Genomic DNA, 22,237 nt, shown 5'->3' on the forward strand with positions numbered 1-22,237 from the left:
TTTCTAAGCAGTGACCCTGTGCTACCTTATTGCAACTTTGGAGCTGGCCTGAGCTCCAATTACAGCACTCAGTAGGCACTTCCCCTTCTTCCTTCTACAATCAAGGTACATAACTAGCATAGCCAGTGCAGTTATCAGTCTGTCCCACAAGTGGAAAGGTGCCCAGAATATTAAAGAATATTAAAGAGGGATATTAGGAAACGAGACTTTTGTGTTTTCTTCGGGGTTCAGACGTGACAAACACTGGAGCACTATTGTTAACCAGCATATCTTCCTCAGTGGGTTGGTAAAACAAAGAACAACAAAACCCACAGCTGCATTAGTAAAGATTCTCTAGATACACAGAACCGACAGACTCCATCTCTCTATCATGTTGGAAACAGATTTATTAGAACGCCTCAAGAGCCGTGTCATTCTACTAGGCCAACAGTGGCTGTCTACATGTGGAAAGTTGGAGAATCCAGTAATGGTTTAGCCCATGTGACTGCATGCCTCAGCAGGTCTTCAGTATACATCCGAATTCTGAAGAAAGAAATAAGCTCTAACACCAGTTTTGTTTGTTTTTTGAAATGAACTAGCTAGCCAGAGGCAAGCAAGACAAGCAAAGAGAAAGAGAGGTATCTATCGTCTTCAGTGTCCTTTATATATGTAATCTGTGTCCCTGTTTAAAGATGGATCTTATCAACTCAGAAGATTCAGATTTTATAAGGATTTTTCTATTTCAAAAGCTATGATTAAGGAAAATCCCCACAATAGCCAACTACTTAGGTTTCAGCTAATTGTAGATATATTTAAATTAACTACCAAGGATAGCCAGTACAACTATCTAGTCAGGAGAGCTAAGAATCTTTTTCCCAGCTGTGTCAGGCATGGAGAGCACGGGAGCCATTTCCAAAACAATAATTTTCCTCTATAAAAGGAAGCATTGAGGCTTTATCAGGGAATGTGGATACGCTCACACAGAGGTTTGCCTACTCCTCAGCATGCTAAGTTAAGCCTTCTTCTGAACTGGGTCACAAGGTAAAAGCAGAGATTTTTTTTAAGGGCATGCTTAGCTCAAAGTGAGGCAGAAACATGTAAAATATTAAAACGATGGACAGGAATGCCTCTGGGATGTTCGTCTTGTACTACAAGGTCTTAGCTGAAGATCAAGATGACACTGTGAAGGTAGGTTGCTCAGGATTGGCTACCTGCTAATCATTACCTGTGATCTAACCAATAAATGTATCGATGTCACAATTCTCACATATAGAAAGAAAAAAAATAACACAGATGCCAAAGACTAAATTCGAATAGGTCTGGGTTCCTAAGAGAAGGGGTGTTTGAGAGCAGCAGGGAAACAAACAACCTGAAGTCAAATCATGGGTCCAAGCTGGTGGCTTACGCTCTGCTGAGTTGGCTTTCCACATGAAATGGTGCTTCAGACTTCTAGCTAGTTCTCTCTGTCTCTCTCTGTCTCTGTCTCTTTCTGTGTCTCTCTCTGTCTATCTCTGTCTCTCTCTCTCTTTTTCTGTCTTTGTCTCTCTCTCTCTCTCTCTCTCTCTCTCTCTCTCTCTCTCTCTCTCTCTCTCTCTCTCTGTGTGTGTGTGAGCATGCACGCAGGGGTAGTTCTGCTCCGCTCTAGCTTTTTCTTGCTATTCGAAAAACTCTCTTGTTGAGATAGGTAGCTTTCTGCTTGAGAAAGCTCTCTCCCTGCTAGTTAAGAGTCCTAGGGCTGGAGAGATGGCTCAATGGTTAAGAGCACTGACTGCTCTTCCAGAGGTCCTGAGTTCCAATCCCAGCAACCACATGGTGGCTCACAACTATCTGTAATGAGGTCTGATGTGTCTGAAGACAGCGACAGTGTACTTATATACATATAACAAATAATTCTAAATTTTTTTTAATTCTAAAAGTTCGCTGGATAGTTCATGGGTTTTCTATAAGAATTCTTGGATCTACTGGCCAATTGGATCTACTGGTCAAGCCAAAAAGAAAACTTCTAAAAGTAATTATTCGGTTATCAAAATCAGAAAGCAAATGATGATGATGATGATGATGATGATGGTGGTGATGATGATGATGACGATGATGAGATAAGGCCATGACGATGGCCTTATCTGGAATCAATGGGAGGAGAGGCCTTTGGTCCTTTGAAGGTTCAATGCCCCAGTGTAGGAGAATGCCAGGGTTGTGAGGTGGGAGTGGGTAGGTGGGTGGGAGAGCACACTTGTGGAGGCGGGGGGTGGGATGGGAGGTTTTGGAGGAAGCTGGGAAGAGGATTATATTTGAAATGAAAATAAACAAAATAACAAAAAAAAATTAAAAAAGAAATCCTATAGCCAGATATGAAAATTGAATCCATCGAAGAGTCTCCCTGATACCTTGGTAACCCAATGATTCAGAAAGGAAAGAGAATTTCTTTTTTTTTTCTATTTTACTTATGAACACTGATGTAAAAATACTCAATAAAACATTCACAAACACACCAAAAACATTGTCCACCACGTTCAAGTAGGCTTCCTTCCAGGGATATAGGGATGACTCAGTATATGAAATCTATCCATGTAATCTACTATATAAACTGACTAAAACAAGTCATGTTATCATCTTATTAGATGCTGAAATAGCCTTTGTCAAAAATTAAACACCCTTTCATGTTTAAAGGTTTTATTATGTTAAGGTGCATGCCTTAACATAGTAAAAGCAATATAAAGCAAGCCAATAGCTAACATCAAATTAAGTGGAGTGAAACTAAACCAATTCCACTAAAAGCAGAGAGAAGAAAAGGATCTGCACTTTCTCCCTGTCTGTTCAACACAGTACTTGAAGTTCTGGGTAGAACAATTAGCACAAATAAAGGAGATCAAAGGGATTCAACTGGGAAAGGAAGGTTTCCAGAATCTTTACATAATCAACAATATAAGACTTGACCCAGCAAGACCCCTGATGCTGGTATCAACAATTATCATCGTTTGATATCTATTACCGTAATAATGACCATGACGAAAAGCACCTAAGGGAGGAGAGGGTTGATTTAACTTACATTTTCATATTACAGTCCCTATTGGGGACAGCATGGTAGGGACTAAAGCAAAGAAGGAATCTGGAAGCAGAAGTGAAAGAGACACCTGGGAGAAATGCGTCTTTCATGCTAGGAATTCATAACTGGGACTCACAGAAGAACCTCTCTCACTGGTGCCAGTCATTGAAATTGGTGCCAGATAACAATGTATGTATACCCAACTATTTAGCTTTATGGCTCTCATGAGACGGTAGTTACAGCTAGTTGTGAGCTGACACATGGATGAAGATAACTTATCCTGGGTCCTCTGGAGGAGAAGACAATGTTCTTATCCACTAGGTGATCTCTTAGTCCTCTCTAATGCACTTTCAATAATGTTAGAGGATAATGTATATAGGGGACAGTAGATAGGAGGACCATGGGACATCCTTTGGGGAAAGCTACAGACAGTCGTGGAACTGGCCAGAAAGAAAGCTTATGCATGCTTAAGGTGACAGAGCTGGAGGAGTGGGACTAACTAAACCCTCTGTAGTCCAGATAATTTCCCCATTAGGTCAAGATGCTGTACATGGAGCTGCAAGATTTGGAGTTTGTGCTGATGGTTTTAGTTTGGCATGTTTACTCCTCACTGTACTCTGATCCCTTCCTAATGGAATAGGAATGTTTATTCTGAGGTATTGTATGTTAGAAACATGACAGGCTCACATATGGATACAGTAGAGAATGGTCAGATGAAAAGTAGTTGTCAGTGTAGAACACTGAACAGAAACATGTAGAGTTTGAATCAGAAGAGCTCCCATAGAATCCTGTGTTTGAAAACTTGTTTCACATTTGTTGGACCATTTAGGAGGCATTAGAAATATGTTCTATTTGAAGGAGCCGTGTTACAGGAGTGGGTTTTGAGGATTCCAAAGTCTCCCACCATCCCCTGTTTGTTCTCGATCTCCCTGCTGTGGTTTGGGATATAAGCTCTTAGCTGTTCTTGCTCCATTAAATTTACTCAGATGTCATCAACCCCAATCCTCTTAAACCATCAAGCTACTTTGATGCTTTCCTTTATCTATCTTTTTCACAGTCCACAAAGTGTCACTGGCCGACGCCACGAATGTTTGTTGTTGTTGTTGTTGTTGTTGTTGTTGTTGTTTTGAAGGTTATTTTATTTATGTTTTTACATCTCTAGAAAAAGAATCCCAGGATTTTCCCTCCTGTATGTTTCCATCTTGTTTCTTCATTGTCCTGAGGTTAAGAATAAAATGAAACCAAACTGACAAGATGGGAACAGATTGTTCTGCCATTTTCCTAGGTCTTTGAGTTGCACATCTAATCTGGACCCAGCATTTGCCTCTTTTCTCATCACTGTTGATGCTCCTGAGAGCATTGGCCAGGACATTCATGCACACCATGGTGACAGCGCAGGAAGATTGTGTGATGCAGCGCTTTTATTTACAAGTCACCATGATTATGCTGTTTTCAGAACAATAGAGTGTTAAGTAATACAGACATGCCCTGTGGGAGACCAGAAGGTTGAAAACAGCTCCTTTTCCAACTACCCAAACCAGAGAGGAGTTTGCTATAACTTTGGCTCTAGTACAGATATCATAATGCCATGCCTTTTAGGGTAGGAGAGAATCCAAGATTTGCAAGTAAAATGCTATGAAGAGGCAACCATGTTGAGGACAATCTTTGGAAACTGTCCCTTCTGTATGTAGAAGTCTATCCTGCTAGCAATTAAGAGCCAAAGGCACAGAATTATATGCCTGTGTTTATTGTATATATTACATTTTACTGTATGTAGTGAATCAAGCTCACCTGTAATTGCTAATGAGATCCTGCCTCAAAAAAAGACAATAAGGAAAAATTATATTCATGTTTTGTGTTTGTTTTTGACATGGGTCTTACTATGAAACTGTGTAGTCAGGTAAGGTCTCAAAATCATCACCTGAGTCTGTTTTCCGGGTGCTGTCATTAAGAATGTGTTGGGCCATCCTTATTTTTCAAAATGATAGATTGTACAAGTGGCATTGGCTAAACCACAAATGATTTTTTTTCTTTTATGAACATTGAAGGCTATAATTGAATAGTGCTGTTCAAATTATACCTTGTACCTAGAAAATTTTCATAGGAGTTTACATTGTCAGATTGACAAAACCCTTACTGCCCATGCTGCTGTGAGTTTAATCAACACAAAGATGCATTTCTTCCTGTATCCTTAGAACTTTATACAATCTACACATGCAGTGAATGCTTATTCAGTATTCCTGACTGATTGGTAGGCATCAGGAGATACTAAGGTATGCTTTATTGTGATTTTTGGGGGACATTGGTCTATGTACCACTTAGCTGCCATATTTCTAGGTTATTTAAATCAATTAAGGGAAGAAAAATTGACTTGAATTTGGAGTTTGAATGAGTCCAAGATTGTGCAAATAAATTCAAAATATAAATGGAGGCCAGAGTGAATTAGGAGTGAATCAGAATTCAAAGCTTTGAATGAGTCATGGCATGTTCTGAGTGTTTAGGATTACAACAGAGGGCATCAGTAGGAACTTCCTTAATGCTCCAGGAGGTAGAGGCAGGGTGATCAGAAGCTCAGAGTTATCTTTGTCTCTACATAGTGAGCTTGTGCCTACCCTGGGGTATTTGCGACCCATTTCTACAGAAATGAAATTATGTAGCCCATGATAATGTCTTTAATTCATTCAACAAATAATTATTGACTACACTGTATGTGTAGTCAATAATCTGATGCTGGGGTGTAGTTCTCCTTGTCTCAGCTATTTTAATGATAAGTTGGACAGATCACTTCCTTAGTAGCATAACTGAATTTGAACATGTGATTTCTCTCAATATTAAAATAGTAATTGTTGCGAATACAATAATTTGGCTTAAATCATTTTAATTTATTTATGTTTTTCCTTATTCACTTTACATCCTACTCACTGCCCCCTCTCTAGATGTCTTTCAACTGAAGAACAGAAAGAGAAAATATGGTACATCTATGTGATGGAACACCATTCAGCTATGAAAGAACAAGGCATAATGTATTTTGTTGGCAAATGGATATATCTTGAGAATATTATCCTGAGTGAGGGAACCATGTACAGATTTACTTATAAGGGAATAATAGCTATGAAATACAGAATGCCCATGCTACACTTCATAGACCCAAGGAGTCTGGGCAGTAAAGAGGACACGCGATAGGATGCTTGAGCCTTACTTGGAAGGTGGAGTGGAATGGGCATGGAAGGCAGATGGAGGGAGGGAACTGGATGGGAATGGGGATTGGGAGGGGAGTAAGGGTTTCAGGGTAGGGTGTGGGGAAGAACAGGGCTGGATGAGCATTAGAATGATTAGAAATCTGCATTACAAGTGATTTTAAGAGGCATTGTCCGAAGTCTCCAGGGATTCTTTTCCTGTTTTTCCTTTTCTTCGTGTGTGGGTGTGAAACACTGGATTTCCTCAGACTGACAGTGATCTTTCTGCCTCTGCCTTCTGTATCCTGAGATGAAGGTATACACTAACATGCCAGTCTTAAAATTTGAGATTTGTACTGCAAGTTTCCCCTTCTTTTTCTTTTTATTTTTTCATTCATTATTTAATGTGTTTGGGTGTTTTGCCTCTTCTTTTATGTCTCTGTATCTCATTCTTGCATGGTGAGAAGGGACATCTGGCTTCTCTCTCTCTCTCTCTCTCTCTCTCTCTCTCTCTCTCTTTCTCTCTCTCTTACGAAAACATGTTCATTTTATTTTTTTTTGAAATTAGACATTTGTCAGAGACAATCTCTGAAGTAAATAATAATGAAAAAAGGTTTTAAGTCATAGCCACAATTTATGAGTATCTGTATATAAATTTTTAATTAACTTATGGCATAACATAACTATGCTCTTCCAGCTTTATCTACTTTTTCACAGTATCTAATAAAGGGTTGTATTTGTGAACATTAAATACTGAGACATGTACATTCAGTTTAACTTATTCAGAAACTGAAAATTCTATTATTAGTAATAGCATATGTTGGCCTATACGATATTCACAGTAATAAATTCATACTGAATTCTGTTGCTACTGTTGCAAACTGGGGATATGGATAGATTCTAGCCGCTATATGTGTTCCTCGAGTGAATGCTGACTGCTCAGCCAAAGTGTTTTATTCTTGACAATTTTTCCTGTCTAACTCAGCCTAGGTCTGTTAAGGTTTGGTCTTGCTGTCTATTGTCATGCTAAGTATGAGCCCCCAAGACCTGGAGTCTGCATGTAGATCAGTGACCCTACCCCCAAGTTAATCCTGACTGGTAAATAATGATGTCAACAGCTGGTAGCTAGGCAGAAGAGACATAGGTAGGGTTCAGGTTTCTTGAGCTTAGGGTCCGAGGAGAACCACAAGGAGGAAAAGATAGATGGTAGAGGGGGAAGGTGTAGCTGCCTTGTGTTAGGCGAGACATAGAAGTGAGGCTCTCGAGGTGTGGCCAATTAGAGTTGAAAGCAGCCCAGACGAAACATAGTACATAGTAAGTATTAAGTAATAATTTTGGGTTATTGATAGGAAAGTAGATTCTAACAGCTTATAGGTTGTGTGTGTCTTTTATCTGGGAACTAAAGGGTCAAAGCCAAGGTAGATACCCTGGGTTGGGATTAAAAAAATCAGACTCCTCTTCATTATTTATGAGTGGAATTCTCCTTCAGGTGGGAGAATTAGCCCCAGTGAAGAATGGATTCCTTAACTGTTTATAGAAAACACTTGGGTCAGCCCAGAAACAAGACAATGAGTATGATATCTTCACATGCTTATGCATACTTGTACATACATATATGTATATACATAATTAACAAGAAAAAAGTGTAAAAGGAGAGAAACCGAGGGGGGTTGGAAGAATGGCAAGGTAGAGTAGAAGTGATGCAATTATATTTTAATTAAAAACGAATGAAAATAAAGTGTAAATAAAAAGGAAGGGCTAGACTCATGGCTCGGTGGTTAAGACCACTGAATGCTGTTCCAGAGTATCCAGGTTCCATTCTCAGCAACCCACATATCAGCTAACAATTCGCTGTACAACTCCATTCCCAGACGATCTGATGCGGCCTTCTGGCCTCTGCAGATACTATACACAGACACGTGCAGGCAAACACATGTATACATATAATAAAAATACTATATAAAGAAGAATGAAATTCTCTACAGTGATGTTACAGTTCTGAGACTAACAGTGGCCAGGGGATAGTTAAAAATTCTTCTTTCTGATCCTTCCTGGAAACACCTGCGGTCTTTCTCTCAGTCAGTCTGCTCAGGGGCAAAAGCAGCCTTGTTCTGAGGTTAGAAGAACTTAGCAAAGGTGTCCATCTAAGAATAGTGTGCACAGCGCAGATAGATGGCTTTTCCTTCAAGGTTTTTTTTTTTTTTGTTTCTGTTCTCAGTCATATATATATATATATATATATATGTATATGTATATATATGTGAAAATATAATTGACATATCTGTTTCTGGAGTCACAGTATTATTGCCTCCTAAGCGACCTACCTTTACAATATCATTTACTTGATTTGCAGTTATCACTCTTTAGTAAAATATGAAAATACTAGAAGAATTTCTGTCCATTACTTTTATGTTGTATATATATTTCTTCATAACTTTGAGTTAAAATAAAATACCCCAAAATATCTTTACTTTTACATATTAACCATGTTTAGAAGTGGGCCTGGTGACTGAGAATTCTTTGGAAACTTCAGAAGAGATTCTAAGCTTTTCTTGATGGTATGGGTAAGAAATGTTTCTCAGCTCTTTCTAGATTGGCTCTTGTGTGGCAAGTCTTGGTTGTCAACTTAAGCCTGTCTGAAATTATCTACACAGCTGGGTATACTTATGAGGATTTTTTTTTAATTACATCATGTGAAATGGGAAACGCATGATGAATCTGATGCCTCTGAGGTGACAAGATCCATCTTTAATTTGGGAATATTGTTTGGCAGCCTCTAGAGAAAGCTGGATGAGCCTAGCTCTCTCTAGCAAGTTCGTTCCTTTAGTGGCATTAGAGTCCACTTCTTGGATTTCCTGTTTGTACTGAAGACCAGCTGAGAAATTTAGCCTAGAGGACTGAAAAACTACTGGATTCTTGTTTAAGTGAGGTACGACTTTTGGCGGTCAGACATGAATGCTTCTGAATTACAAATCTCTACAGAACTGGGACTAGTCTGTATCTGGGGTGGAAGCCAGAGCAAGTAAAGACTGTGTTATGTCCAATCAGCACCCTGCCTTCTTAAAAAATCTACACTTGTCACTGAGGGCTCACCAGCCAACCAGGGCCTCCAATTAGACCCACCAGCCTATAAGGTTGGAGTACTCCTCCAGCCTCCAAGTTGTAGGCCTTCTACACCACTCACGTAGGTGTTTTTGCAGCACTGTGAAACTACTTACAGGAGCTATGGGTATACTACATTGAGCTCAGAAGACCTCACGTGGGAAGCTAAGAGCTGCTTTCAATAGATAGAGAGCAACGGCCAGCTGAGCTGCTCAAGAAGGTATGGTAGATGCTCCACATTTCTGGGTGGAAACTGAAGGACAAACAGTATCCAGCTGGGCCAGGAGTCATCCTGGCAACTCCGTGGGTTAGGGCACTAGCGTGTGAATGACTTTGCCCAGCAAACAGAGCTCCATAGAGCATGGGGGATAGAGTCTGTGCCTTGACATAGCCTTCTCATTCGCAATCCCCGTGCAATGAGCTCTGAATATAGCTCTGCAAAGCGGGTTGCCACACTCAGAGGTGAAATTTCTCTGGTATCTTCAAGAATTTCCGAATGTACATTCTATAATGAACTTTAGGATGTCTTTGGAGATATTTATAGAGACCCAGTCTGGACATTCCTGGGTAAACTTGGTGTGACCAATAGATGCAAAAAGTTTAGATGCATTTACAAATAAATGCAGACAACCTGAAATATTTAGTCTGTATCCTCATTCTCTAAAAAGATCAAATTGTAGAAAAATACAATACTCTGGCATTTTTCTGTGTGGGGTACCCTTTATCCCACAATTTATATTCATGACAGGCCTGTGCACAGAAAACTATTGACACTTTGTTCTTAAGGCCGAGAGCTGGAAGAGATTCAAAAGGGTAAAAATACACTGAGGGGAACCTTTACTGACAGCTACCCTACTCATCTTTTAAGAAAACTGAAAATAACCTGAAAAATCTAGATCTTCTTTGCCTACCTCTGCAGAACATTCCCAGTGGAGTTCTTTGCTAGTATTTTTTCCCCTCATGGTTACTGTGGTGTTTTTAATAGGAATGGCCACCATAGTCTCATGAATGCTTGGCCATAGAGTGGCATTATTAGGAAGATGGTTTTGTTGGAGTAGGTGTGGCCTTGTTAGAGGAAGGATGCTACTGTGGAGGTGGGCTTTGAGGTCTCCCTCACATGCTCAAACTAAGCTGAGTATAGCAATCTCCTTCTGGTGCCTGTGGATTAAGTTGTAGAACTCTCAGTTCCTTTCCCCACACCATATCTGCCTGCGTGCCACCATGTTTTTTGCCAGGATGATAATAGAGTAAACCACTGAAATGGTAACCCAGCACCAGTTACATGATTTCCTTCATGAAGGTTGGTTTAGTCATGGTGTCTCTTCACAGCAATAAAACCGTAAGACATAAATAAAAGTATTTACTTCTCATATTATCTGCTTTACTGATTTATACCTGGATACCCACATCCTCCTATTCTTCATTAATGAACCAGAAGGTATAGCCTGTATGAATTCTCCATTCCTAAACATTTGACTCAGGAATATGTGTGACCTTACTGAGTCCTCCTTTAAATTTTGTGTGTCTGATTTTAGCCTGTCTGTCCTGGATCTTCATACAGCAAATCTTCTGGAATGTCCATATTGAAACTCACATGCTAAAGAAATTAGTAAATTCTTAATGACTTTTGGCTTGCAAGAATTTTGGCTGTCTTGTGGGATAAACTCTAATGTTTTTAAACAATCCCTTAAACATATTCTTTACATTTATAATCTGTTAATCCCAGTTACACTTCTCACTCTAGAGAGTAGTCAAGCATGATGGCACTCAGACTCACCTGCCCATCTTACAGACAGCTGTCTACAAGTCTGGCTGCCTGGGTTAGAAAAGTTAATAGTATACTTTATTATATATTAGCTTAAATCTCCATGGATCCAAGAACATATTACACAGAAAGAACAAAATATATAAAAAATGCAGAAAGGAATGCTGTTAGAGTATTCTTTCCATAGCGTATTTATTTTACAGCAAATAAAAAATGAAAAGGATGATCTTGGAGGGACGCTCTATCCTACCACATGGATCTTTGTTCCACGATGTTCACACTTATTTTCTTATATCCACAAACAAGAGACAACTCAGATAACCCGGAGCTGAAGAATGGACAAAGGAAATGTGGGACATTTAAATAATGGATTAATACTCAGCTGTTTAAACAAATGACATCATGAATCTTGCAGGCATGGAAGCAGAAAAGTAAATCAATCAGATCGAGGTAACTCAGACCCATATAGGCACAAATGATATGTAATCATTTCTAAGTGGATATTAGTTATGAAGTAAGGAATAATGATGCTATCATCCACACACCCAGAGAGACCAAGTAACTAGAAGGGATCAAGTAGGTGGGGGCTCATGGATCTCCCAGAGAAGGGGAAATAGATTTTGCTGGTGGACAGGTGGTAGGTGGGAATGGGAACAGGATGGATCAGGAAGGAGACGTAGGGACAGAGGGCAATAGTATGGAGAATGAGAACTAAAATTTGGGGTCATATGAGGGGCAATGTTTAAACCTCATGGAGTAGAACTTTGTGGAACCTCTGAGGGTGATCCTAGTGAAGATCCAAAGTAATGGAGGATATAGAGCCAGAGCCAGGCATCTTCTGTAACCAGGCAATCCTTCCAGTAGTGGGATTGGGGCACAAAGCCTTGGTGAGAGCCCATTCTCATTCACAACAACACTGTTTGGATGGGCTGCAATCAGAAGTTGGATAGCTCAGGGACCTAGAATAGAATCAAACACAACTGGCCAAAAAAGTAAACGAAATGTTTCCTAACGATATTCTGCAATACTCATAGATTAGAGCCTAGCCCAGTTTTCATCAAAGAGGCATCCTCCAGCAGCTAATAGGTATGAATGCAGGGACTCACAGCCAAATAATGGACAGAGCTTGAAGAACTTACCAAGAACAGGGAGTAAGTAAGCATATGGGAGACCAAGAGTTTGATTAACCAGGAGAATGTGGCCCTCAGAATCAACTAAACAAAGCACCTAGGGGCTCACAGATACTGAAGTGACAACTACAAAGCTTTCAGGAGTGTGGACTAGGTCCTCTCCATATATGTTATGGTTAAGTAGCTTGATGTTATTGTGGGACTCATAGCAGTGAAATTGGGAGGTGTCTCAGACTCTCATACCTGCTCTTGGTACTTTTTCCTCCCACCAGCTTGCCTCTTTCAGCCTAGACATTAATGTTTGTGCCTAATCTTATTGAAGTCACAGTCCCCACTGTGACTCTGACTCTGCCAAATATGAATGGGTGTAACAGTGCTGAACTGAAACAAAAAAGAAGAATCTATGATCTGTAATTTATACCTTTCTTGTTTCAAAAACCAGCATGGATGATACTACCAAGTTTGGCTTCTAAATCGGCATGAAAACTGACAGGATGGACCACATTTGTAGCAGGTTCTGTAGGAAGTTGCTTCCTGGGCTTAGAAATTACTTTGCATACTCTTTCCAAAAGGTGAAGTCTTAACTGGATGGCACCTTATCTTTAGAATGTCTTCCTAGGCTTCCAATGCAGAGCAGGGGCCTTCTCAATCTTTTTTTTTTTTTTAAGAATTATTTATTTATTTTATGTGTGTACACTGACAACACTTCTGACAAACCAGAAGAGAGCATCAGATCCCATTACAGATGGTTGTGAGCCACCACGTGGTTGCTAGGAATTGAACTCAAGTCTTCTGGAAGAGCATTCAGGGCTCTTAACCTCTGAGCCATCTCTCTGGCCAAGAGCCTTCTCTTTAATGCTAATAATCCCCTTGAAAATTCCTATCTGTTTCAGCAATTGACTGTCACCTAAAACTATCTAGTGCTGTTTTTTCTACAAATTACAGTCGTATCATTATTTTTGTCCTACTTGTTGCTCCTTTTCTCTGAGGACCTTAATGAATCAGTAACAGCCAAACAACAGAACCAACATTTTGTCAAAGAAATCATCCCATCGGTTTTTAATTTGGTCTCAGTCAATTTTTCAGGACGTTTGAAAACTAAGAAATATTTTTGACAAAATACCACACAAATGACCTCTAGTTTATTTTTCATAGAACCCGTTTCCCACTGAAACCTTAGACCTTGACATCCACTCTCTGCATTACTCTCAACACTCTGATTTTCCAGGTCCTCCAAGAATTTCTCTTTAATCTCTGTGGACAGCTTTCTAGGCCTTTGGTTCATATAAATTTCTCATATCCTTCACATTTTCCCAAAGTCAACACTCCCAGGTTCTTTGCTTCCACAAACTCACTTTTAGGGTACTAATTTTTTTTATTAATTACTTCTTGGTTGCTGTAAACAAAAATATGCTAACAAAAAGCAACTCAGGTAATGAATGTGTGTATTTGCCTGATACTGCCAGATGACTATCAATTATCAGAGCACAGGTTAGAAACTCAAACTAAAAGTTCAAGGCAATAACCATGAGGAAATATTGTTTATTGACTTTTTCTCTTGCTTAGTCACTGTCTCATGCTCTCCTTGCTCTTATCCAACCCCTGCCCATTTGTTTAAGGATAGGGTCACCTCAGTGGATGAGCCTTCCCATATCACTCAACAATCAACACAATCTCCCATAAACCTACCATATGCCCTTTCTTATCTAAGATTGGCAACAGCTGATGTCTCTTCAGGTGACGCTAGGGTATATCATGTTGACATCTGAAGGTTAAGAGGTCACAGAGACAATAATATATGACAATTTCTTAAAAACCAAAAACCAATCTATTACCCATATCAATCATTTAGGTACAAAAACAAACAAACAACCACCACAACAACAGCTACAAATCAATGATGAAGAACACAGATATGCCAAAGGAGAATAGGTGATCCTCTAAGATGAAGAAGAGAAATCCAATATAGTTTCTCTAAAGAAAGCCCTCCAAGCCAAAAACTCAAGGAATGCATAACAGCTGTGCTATTCCTTTGGGTTGCTGTACCATGGTTTCTTGACAAGCTCCCACACCCAGGCACACTTGGGTGTGAGTTTGCTATATCCTCAGCAGTAATAACTGTTAGCAAATAGGTGGGTGTTTAGGGAAGTCTCTATGGTGAGTTCCCGAGAATGGATTGCTAGACTCAGGGAGTCAATGGACCTGTCATTTGATAAATAACTCCAGTTTGCCTAGCTAGTGCTTGGGACTTCTCATATCCCTGTATTCCTGCCAGTTACATGCTGGACTCCCTGTTTCCCTGCATCCACCTCGGCAGACTATGCTGTTAAACACATGGATGCTTGTCAACCTGATAGTTTATAAAGTGGTATCTCATTAGACCTTACATTTGCATTTGGGGTCAGGGTGCGAGTCAGTGGAAGAGCACTTGTGTGCACGCTGCACGCCACAGTAGCGCCATTGTAAATAGTGCCATTAGCCCTTTCCTCGTGGACACGTTGATTCGTGTGCATAAACATATCCCACGCAAACACAGTGATTCTAAAACCATTCTTTCACTTCTCAACATGAGCAGCTACTCAATCTTTCAGCCTTCAATGTCATCTCAGTTTGACAAACAACTTCATCGTCCTCTAAAAAAGTTTTGCAAGTCACAAAGAGGCACGAATTCACATTATTTTTTTTTACCATCAACCGCAGGACTCTGATATTAATTTCATTTTATTTCTTTATGTACTTTGTGTTTGTAGGCTTATGTTTATACATATTTGTATTTATGTAGTTATATACTTTATGAGTTTATTTACTCATTCATAAAAATAAACTGACCAAATCGATTTTTGAGAGAAAGCATTTGGTTATTTTATGTGTATGGCTGTTGTGCCTGCATGTATATGTATGTATCACATGCATAACACTGGTAGAAGCCAGAAAGGTGGGATAGATCCTCACAGAACTGGAGTTACACATGAATGTGTGCTCTGTTGTTGGGAGCGATGCCCTTGAAGCCTTTCATTGTTGATGTTAGAGTTAAGTATGACTAGGTTCGTGGAAAATTCCCAGCCAGCTGCAGAAGACTAATACAAATCTGGTGGTCAAAAAAATTAATAATATGATAAAGTTATCCTGCTGACTAATAGATATGACAAACCTGTGACCTTTCTAACATCCTGTCAACATCAGCCTACTCCCTGACCACACGAATATTGTGTCCTTGGCCTGCGTAAATGTTTCTTACTCCCCCTGCCTCTGTTACCCATGTTATGGTATAAATTCAGCTTTGAGGAAAAATAAAATTGTTGCCTTGATCAGACTCTTGTCTTGGTATCCTTCTTCGTGTCTTTTGTCCCCCATTCTCTTCCAGGTACCTTCAGACCCTGTCGTGTACACTCTGTGGGGGTGGGGAGGAGATCAAACGATCAAACTTGGGACCTACACTAGGAATATTGCACATGTGAATTTCATTACAGAATCACACACACAGAGAGAGAGAGAGAGACAGAGAGAGAGAGAGAGAGAGAGAGAGAGAGAGAGAGAGAGAGAGAGAGATTGATTGGATCTGTTGTGGGATTTTGAAATTTCAAAAATTCACACCTAGTGTGGGCCAGAACTTTTTATTCTTCTTGTGTTTTCAAGTCCTACCGCTCTCTGATGACTAAGCATTTAAATGCATGGGCCTATAGTGGACACTTGTAGTCAAACCATCACAAATACTTTATTTAAGCATTTCAACTTTGGAGGTCTTTGAGCTTATGTCATATCATTACACAATCTATTCCAGGCATTAAGAGGAAATTATTAAAGTATGTAATAAAATGTTAACACTGTCAGTTAACTAAAAATAAAACCCACCAGTCAAACAACCCCCTCTCAGAAGAAAAAAAAAAGAACAGAACATTGGCTTGGGATTTGACTTTTAACAATAGAATTAACAATTGAAGACAAGTAGAAGGGACAGGGAATTATGATTAAAGACAAAAGAACAAACTGATTCCATTAATTGAGATGCTATATTGCCCTATACAGGTGAGCATGTGTTACTTCATTGAGGCCTCAGTCTGAAGAGAAAATTCAAAAAGGATAATGCCTTCAAGACCTATAACAAATTGAGGACTAGAAATGAACTACCCTTAATAGAATCCTAAACAGAAAAAGGATTTTCTCACTTTGCAAAAAGGGAGATCACTGATGAGATTTTCTTCCAAATGGAGGAAAGTTCTTCAATTTGAATTATGGCTTTTCATAAAAAGTAATTCTTCTCATGATTACTTGATGATATCTTTACCAGCAGCTACAGATGTCTGTGAAGTAAATCTATTCAGAATTTATATCATGTTCATGGATTTCCTTATTCCCTTTGATGGCAATGCCATACATGTGGAGATTAGAGGTAACCTCAGCTCTAATCTTCCCACCATGTGAGGTCCCTGAGGACCTCCTCAAGTTATGAGGCTTGTTGGATATTGCTTTTACAAGTAGATCCAACTCATAAGCTGAGAAATGATTTGACTTTAGAGGTAAAAGGCTTAATCATCTTTCCCCAGAGTAGACTCTGTTCTGTACCTTAATTGGTATCATGGAATTTTTTGTCTAAATAAACCTATGCAGCAAGCATTGTTGAGAGATATACCCCAAATATTGCAAAGTTATTATTATTACTAGGCATAAACTTGAAATTTTTACTTTGAGAAAATAGGATGCCCATTATATGTAGCAGAAAGGCAGAATATGACACAGGAGTTACACTTTAACGTCCCAGATAGAAGTTAAAATGAATAACAACCGAAAGTTTACAAGCTTAAACAGACTTTAAAACCGCACTGTGGCTACAGATGTGGGTCTGAAACTTTGTCCTCAGGATAGGCCTTCTTTATCCTCTTCAGGAAATGCAGCCCCGCCACTTGGTGCCAAGCCTCACCCTATTTGTGTGATACCTTGAATCTGGGGTTTGCTCTGCAACCAAGGCTACACCATTGCCAACGGCCTCTCTTCAGAGACTCCAGCACCTCCACACAGTGTCAAGTACAAGGTGCGCTCCATGGCATTTCCAATCTCACAGTTTCTATGCTGACAAACAAATAACACCTAGAGGACTACTGTATATTATAGGATTCTACTGTGGGCATAAAGTGTAGACTTTATGACTTTTGTTTACTGACTGTAAGGAAATACTTTCAAAAAAATTTTGGCAACAGGAATGATTTTTTTTAATCGCATTTGATTTCTTATCTCTACTCCACAAATATTAGTTAATCAAATAAAGACAATATTTCACTTCAGTGATACTCTCTGTAGTTAATTATTCATGATTTGTCTGTCCCAGATAACCAGAAAACATAGATGCTTTTTTTAATACAAATATATCATACACATGGCCCTGACAGGTGTTTTTAGGGCTTTATAAGGCCAGGTCTATATCATGAGCATTGCTCTCAGAATTGTATTTAATTTTACCACAATAGCTACTTAAGCTCTAAATTCCCAATGGCTATTATGGCCAGAAGTTCAAAGGATGCCCACCATCTTCACATAAGCAGCACATCACACTAATCCTAGAAATACCCCTATTATCTTGGTGTAAATGTATATATTACTTTGCTCCCCCTTACTGTGATAAACACCATGATAGAAAGCAATAGGGAGGAAAATGCTTTTATTTGACTTGTCTTTATTAAAAACTATTATGGAGAGAAAACAAAGAATGAACTAAATCAGTGTTCATCTAATAGCCAGAACTATAGTAGAGACCATGAAGGAAAGCTTTATACCTCCTTCTCTCCAGTCTCTCATTCAGCTACTTAAATTAATATACATATATATATATACATATATATATTCAGTCTCTTTATACATTGAGTGTGTGTGTGTGTGTGTGTGTATGTGTGTGTGTGATTGTGCGTGTGTGATTGTGCATGTGGGCGAGCACATGTGAAAGTACATGAATGAAGGTTCACGTACTAATGGCATATATTCTCTATGGAGCTACTGTGAAACACATTTTTTATGTTGCTTTCTGAAAGTGTTGGAAACTAAACTCGGGTCCTCTGAAAGGAGGTTGGGTGTTCCTACTCAGGGTGCCACGTCTCCGGCTTCATTACAGACCTTTCTTATGCATCTGTGGATAACCCGGCAAGAGTTCACATCTGTGGATAACCCGCCAAGAGTTCACATCTGTGGTAACCCGCCAAGAGTTCAGACTATAAGTTGGGCTAAGTCCTTACACATCAATCATCAACCAAGTAAATCTCCCACTCAGTAAGCTAAAGACCACTATTATTGTATACATTTTTGACGTTTGCTTTTCCAGATGACTCTAGCTCATATCAAGTTGTTAAAAAAACAAAAAACAAAAAACAAGAAAAACCCAAAAAACAAAAACACTGAAATATCACGAACCACAACACACATATCGAATGTACCTAAATAGATAAAGTGATGTAAACTGGAATTTTATTTTTATTTTTGTTTTATATATTTCCCTTTCCCTTTTGTTTTTCTAGGCAGGCTTTCTTTGTGTAACATGAGCCCTATCTATTCTGGATATGCTTTTTAGACCAGTGTGCTCTCAAACTCACAGAAATTCTCTGCTTCTGCCTCATGAGTGCTGGGATTCAAGGCATGCAGTGCCATGCTCAGCTTCTTTCCCCAGTTTGATGTAATACACCTGTGTCATGCTTCCAGTCATCATCCATTTATCACTTCCTTTGTTATATTATTGTGGGGGGAAAACAACCTATGACAGTGCCATTATAGAAGAGCATGATGTTTAGTAATCTAGTCTCTTTTACTAGGTCATGGCCACTGATGTCTTGCTCCAGAATTAACATTCTGGTTTGAATGTGAAATGCCCTCCAGAGCTCAAGCGTTTCAAAGACCATGGACCCCAACCTGACAGTGCTACTTTGCGGTTGTGCCACCTTTAAGAAGTGGAACCTCCTTTGAGAAGTGGGTTGCTGTCAAATACTCAAGGTTGTTCATTTGTATTTGATCTCTGATTCTTCAGACCCAATTATCCAACACGATTCCCAAGACTGTCCCCAATCTTTGCTATCATAATAGAATATTTCCCCTGGATATAAATACCGCTAGAATATCCCTTTCATTCTTGACATCACTTGCTGCCAGTTACTGGCAGAAGACAGTAAACAACAAACAACCTTTTCATGTTCCCATGTAGGATCGAGTGCCAAGCCCAATATGGCCTTGGTCAGAACAGATTGACATGGTTCCTGCCCCTATAGGGATGCTGGATGTGGGCCTACAGCAGTATCTATGGGTGCAATGGGCATAAGTCTTGTCTGTATAATAATGTATATATTTTATATTCCTCCTTTAAAAAATATCCCCATGTTAATGCTGATGACTCCGTGATAATAGAGACAGCACAAGTCCAGGAGGCAAAGGCGTTGCTAATGTCTCAGCAAATGGTAAATGCTAGGACCTTCGAGCCAGCCCTTAAGGCTGTGGAAGATACGTCTAAATCCTGGGTTCAAATATATATGATTTCTCAAAAAGTAAGGATGCAATATGAATTACGAGGGGCTTCACAAATCTAAAGGGACAAAAGCAGGTATAATGTGAGCCAACTTGTTAGAAAGATGCTAAGAAAGGACATAAGGTATAAAGAGATTAGGAAGTGGCGATCACAGGAGGTCGGCTCCCAGCTAAGTTTTTTTTGTTTATGCTTACTAAGGCAGACAAATTCTTGAGTTCCGGATTATCCTGGGACAGAGCAAGTTTAGGTCCAGGTGTGGTAAAATGCTAATTTCAGGACTAGGTCTCACCCAACTGGTTTAGCCTCTGTGTTTAACAGAGGCAGGCAGATCTCTGAATGCTTTTGCAGTGTTAAAAGAAAATGTGTGCTTGCAGTCTCTTAAGAATTAAGAGCCAGGGTCATGGGATGCTGACTCTTAAGATAATCAAAAGGAAACTTGGAGTAAATGACTGAATTGATATGTAAAATAGAAAACTGGGCTTATGATCCGCAGGAGATGAACTATCCAGATAATTTTTTACAATACCAAGAGATAATTTCTTGGAGAAAGGTCACTAGCAGAACTTAGAGAGAGCTGTGTGGAGATCTCCCTAGAAAGCAGATCAGAAACAAAGAAAGCAGAACAGAGAGAAGGCTGTCTGGGAAGCTGTCTCCAGAAGAGCATAGACCACCAGGTTGGACCTAAGATTTGACTGCCAGTCCTTTGTGTTTGCTGCTCCCAGACACTCTCTTTTGGAACCTCCCTCCAAGCCCAGGCTTGGACCTTGGCAACAGAGGTATAACTTTATATCACTAAGTTTTGAATCTGTAGGTCAGGACTTACAGAAAACATTTCATTTCTGTAACTACCAAAGACAATGCCAGGTACCAGCGTATACCTAACTATTTTGATATATGGTTCTTATGGAAGTGTAGTTACAGACCATGGTGAGCTGCCATGTGACTGCTAGGAAAGGAAAAGGGTTTGAACATGCTCTTAGCAACATGGGCGCATTTTCAGGCTTTAAAATCTGCTGATCATTTCATTTTGCTGGCTACTTCTTGTCAAAGGTTCAACATGTGAGCTCTCAGCTCTACCTGATGCCGACTCTTATTATAATTATAATTATGTCGCAATTATTGAATCTCTTTGGAATTGTAAGCCTGATTTGATGCCTTCAAGTATAGTTTGCTTTGTCCTGATTTATGAAAACAACAGAAATACAGAAGTGTTTTGTAGAAGATCAGAACACAGAAAACCATCCTTTCCAACTATAGAAACCAGAGAGGAATATTTTTCAAACTTTTTCTCTAGAGTAGTTATTAGCTGTCCCATGCTTTTAAATTTTAGAAGTCATCCCAAGATTGACAATATAGACTTCCATGAAGAAGCAACCCTTTTAAGAACACTTTCCTTTACTTCTAACCCAACCAAATATCAAATAATTTCTCAGGCCTATCTGTTGTAAAAGACTGTCATGCTAGCAATGGTGGCCCAAAAGGACAAGATTAAATATATACTGCTCTTTATTATACATTCAATATACATTATGTAATATCATTTACTTAGTGAATCAAGGTCAGCTGGCATTCTAAATGAGACCCTGTCTCAAACAAAAAATAAAAATTCTAAATTATATTTGTCAAAGACCAACTGACTATGTTTTTCTTTATGTTTCTAATTATTCCTAAAGATAAAATGTGATTAATTTTCCATATTGTTAACTATGATGTTTTCTCTAATCATGTTCCATGTTGAAGGTCAACTCTCTCTCTCTCTCTCTCTCTCTCTCTCTCTCTCTCTTCTCTCTCTCTCTTTTGAGTTGTTTTCCCTCTATAATCTTGAGATTTACACAGTAAATTGTTTCCGTTGATCATGGTACGTTTTTAGAACTGGCAGGTGTTTAATTAAATTACCAACTGCAAAGCAATTCCAGTTTAGAAATCACTCACTATGTACCATAGCCTCGAGTTTTAATATAAAAAGTTCCTCTTCATTTACTGAGGTTTAGTTCTCTCTCCCAATTCATAGAAGACTGCAAGATGGTCTTGGAAATTAAATAAAATTTTACCAAACATCATTTTAGTCACCGCTCCGTGTGTGAGCAGAGGCCCTTTACTCCCAGCATCCTTGGAGGACAGGCCTTGAGCAGGGAAGAGGAGCCTGCCCAGATGGACAAGGAGAGATGTAAAGGGCACACAGCTGCACAGGCTCCTGCCCTGACTGTGGCTGCCGCGTGTGCACACACAGAACATCCCTGCCTGGGGAGGATAGGTCAGACCCCTGTCAGCCTTCGTGTTCAGGGTCTCCACCTACTCATCTCTGTGATCAGTCTTCAGTCTCACAAATCCATTTATTTTTACAGCCCCTTAGGAATTTTTAGAGGGTCAAAAATTGTGTGAAGGGCTACTTTGCAAGGGACTATGTCATTTTGTTGAAATGTGTGGCAATCTGGCATAGCGGCTCAAGCCTGTCATTCCTTAGGAAGTTACGGTAGGAGGGTCACAGGTTCAAGATCAACCTGGGCTACATATCAAGTTTGAATCTATCCCAGGATACAGAACAAG

The 22,237-nt window shown here is 39.4% G+C and overlaps 1 protein-coding gene across 1 annotated transcript in view; it reads left to right on the top strand.

The window, feature by feature from the left end:
• Positions 1–19,328, top strand: part of LOC116902086 (zinc finger protein 120-like) — a 94,892-nt gene extending 75,564 nt beyond the window's left edge. The window contains exon 4 of the mRNA XM_032904387.1: positions 18,987–19,328. Coding sequence (XP_032760278.1) covers positions 18,987–19,032 — 46 coding nt within the window. The 3' untranslated portion in view covers positions 19,033–19,328. The remainder of the gene's footprint in view (positions 1–18,986) is intronic.
• The last annotated feature ends 2,909 nt before the right edge of the window (positions 19,329–22,237 follow it).

Source organism: Rattus rattus, chromosome 5 (assembly GCF_011064425.1).
Source record: "Rattus rattus isolate New Zealand chromosome 5, Rrattus_CSIRO_v1, whole genome shotgun sequence".
Classification (NCBI taxonomy): Eukaryota; Metazoa; Chordata; class Mammalia; order Rodentia; family Muridae; genus Rattus; species Rattus rattus.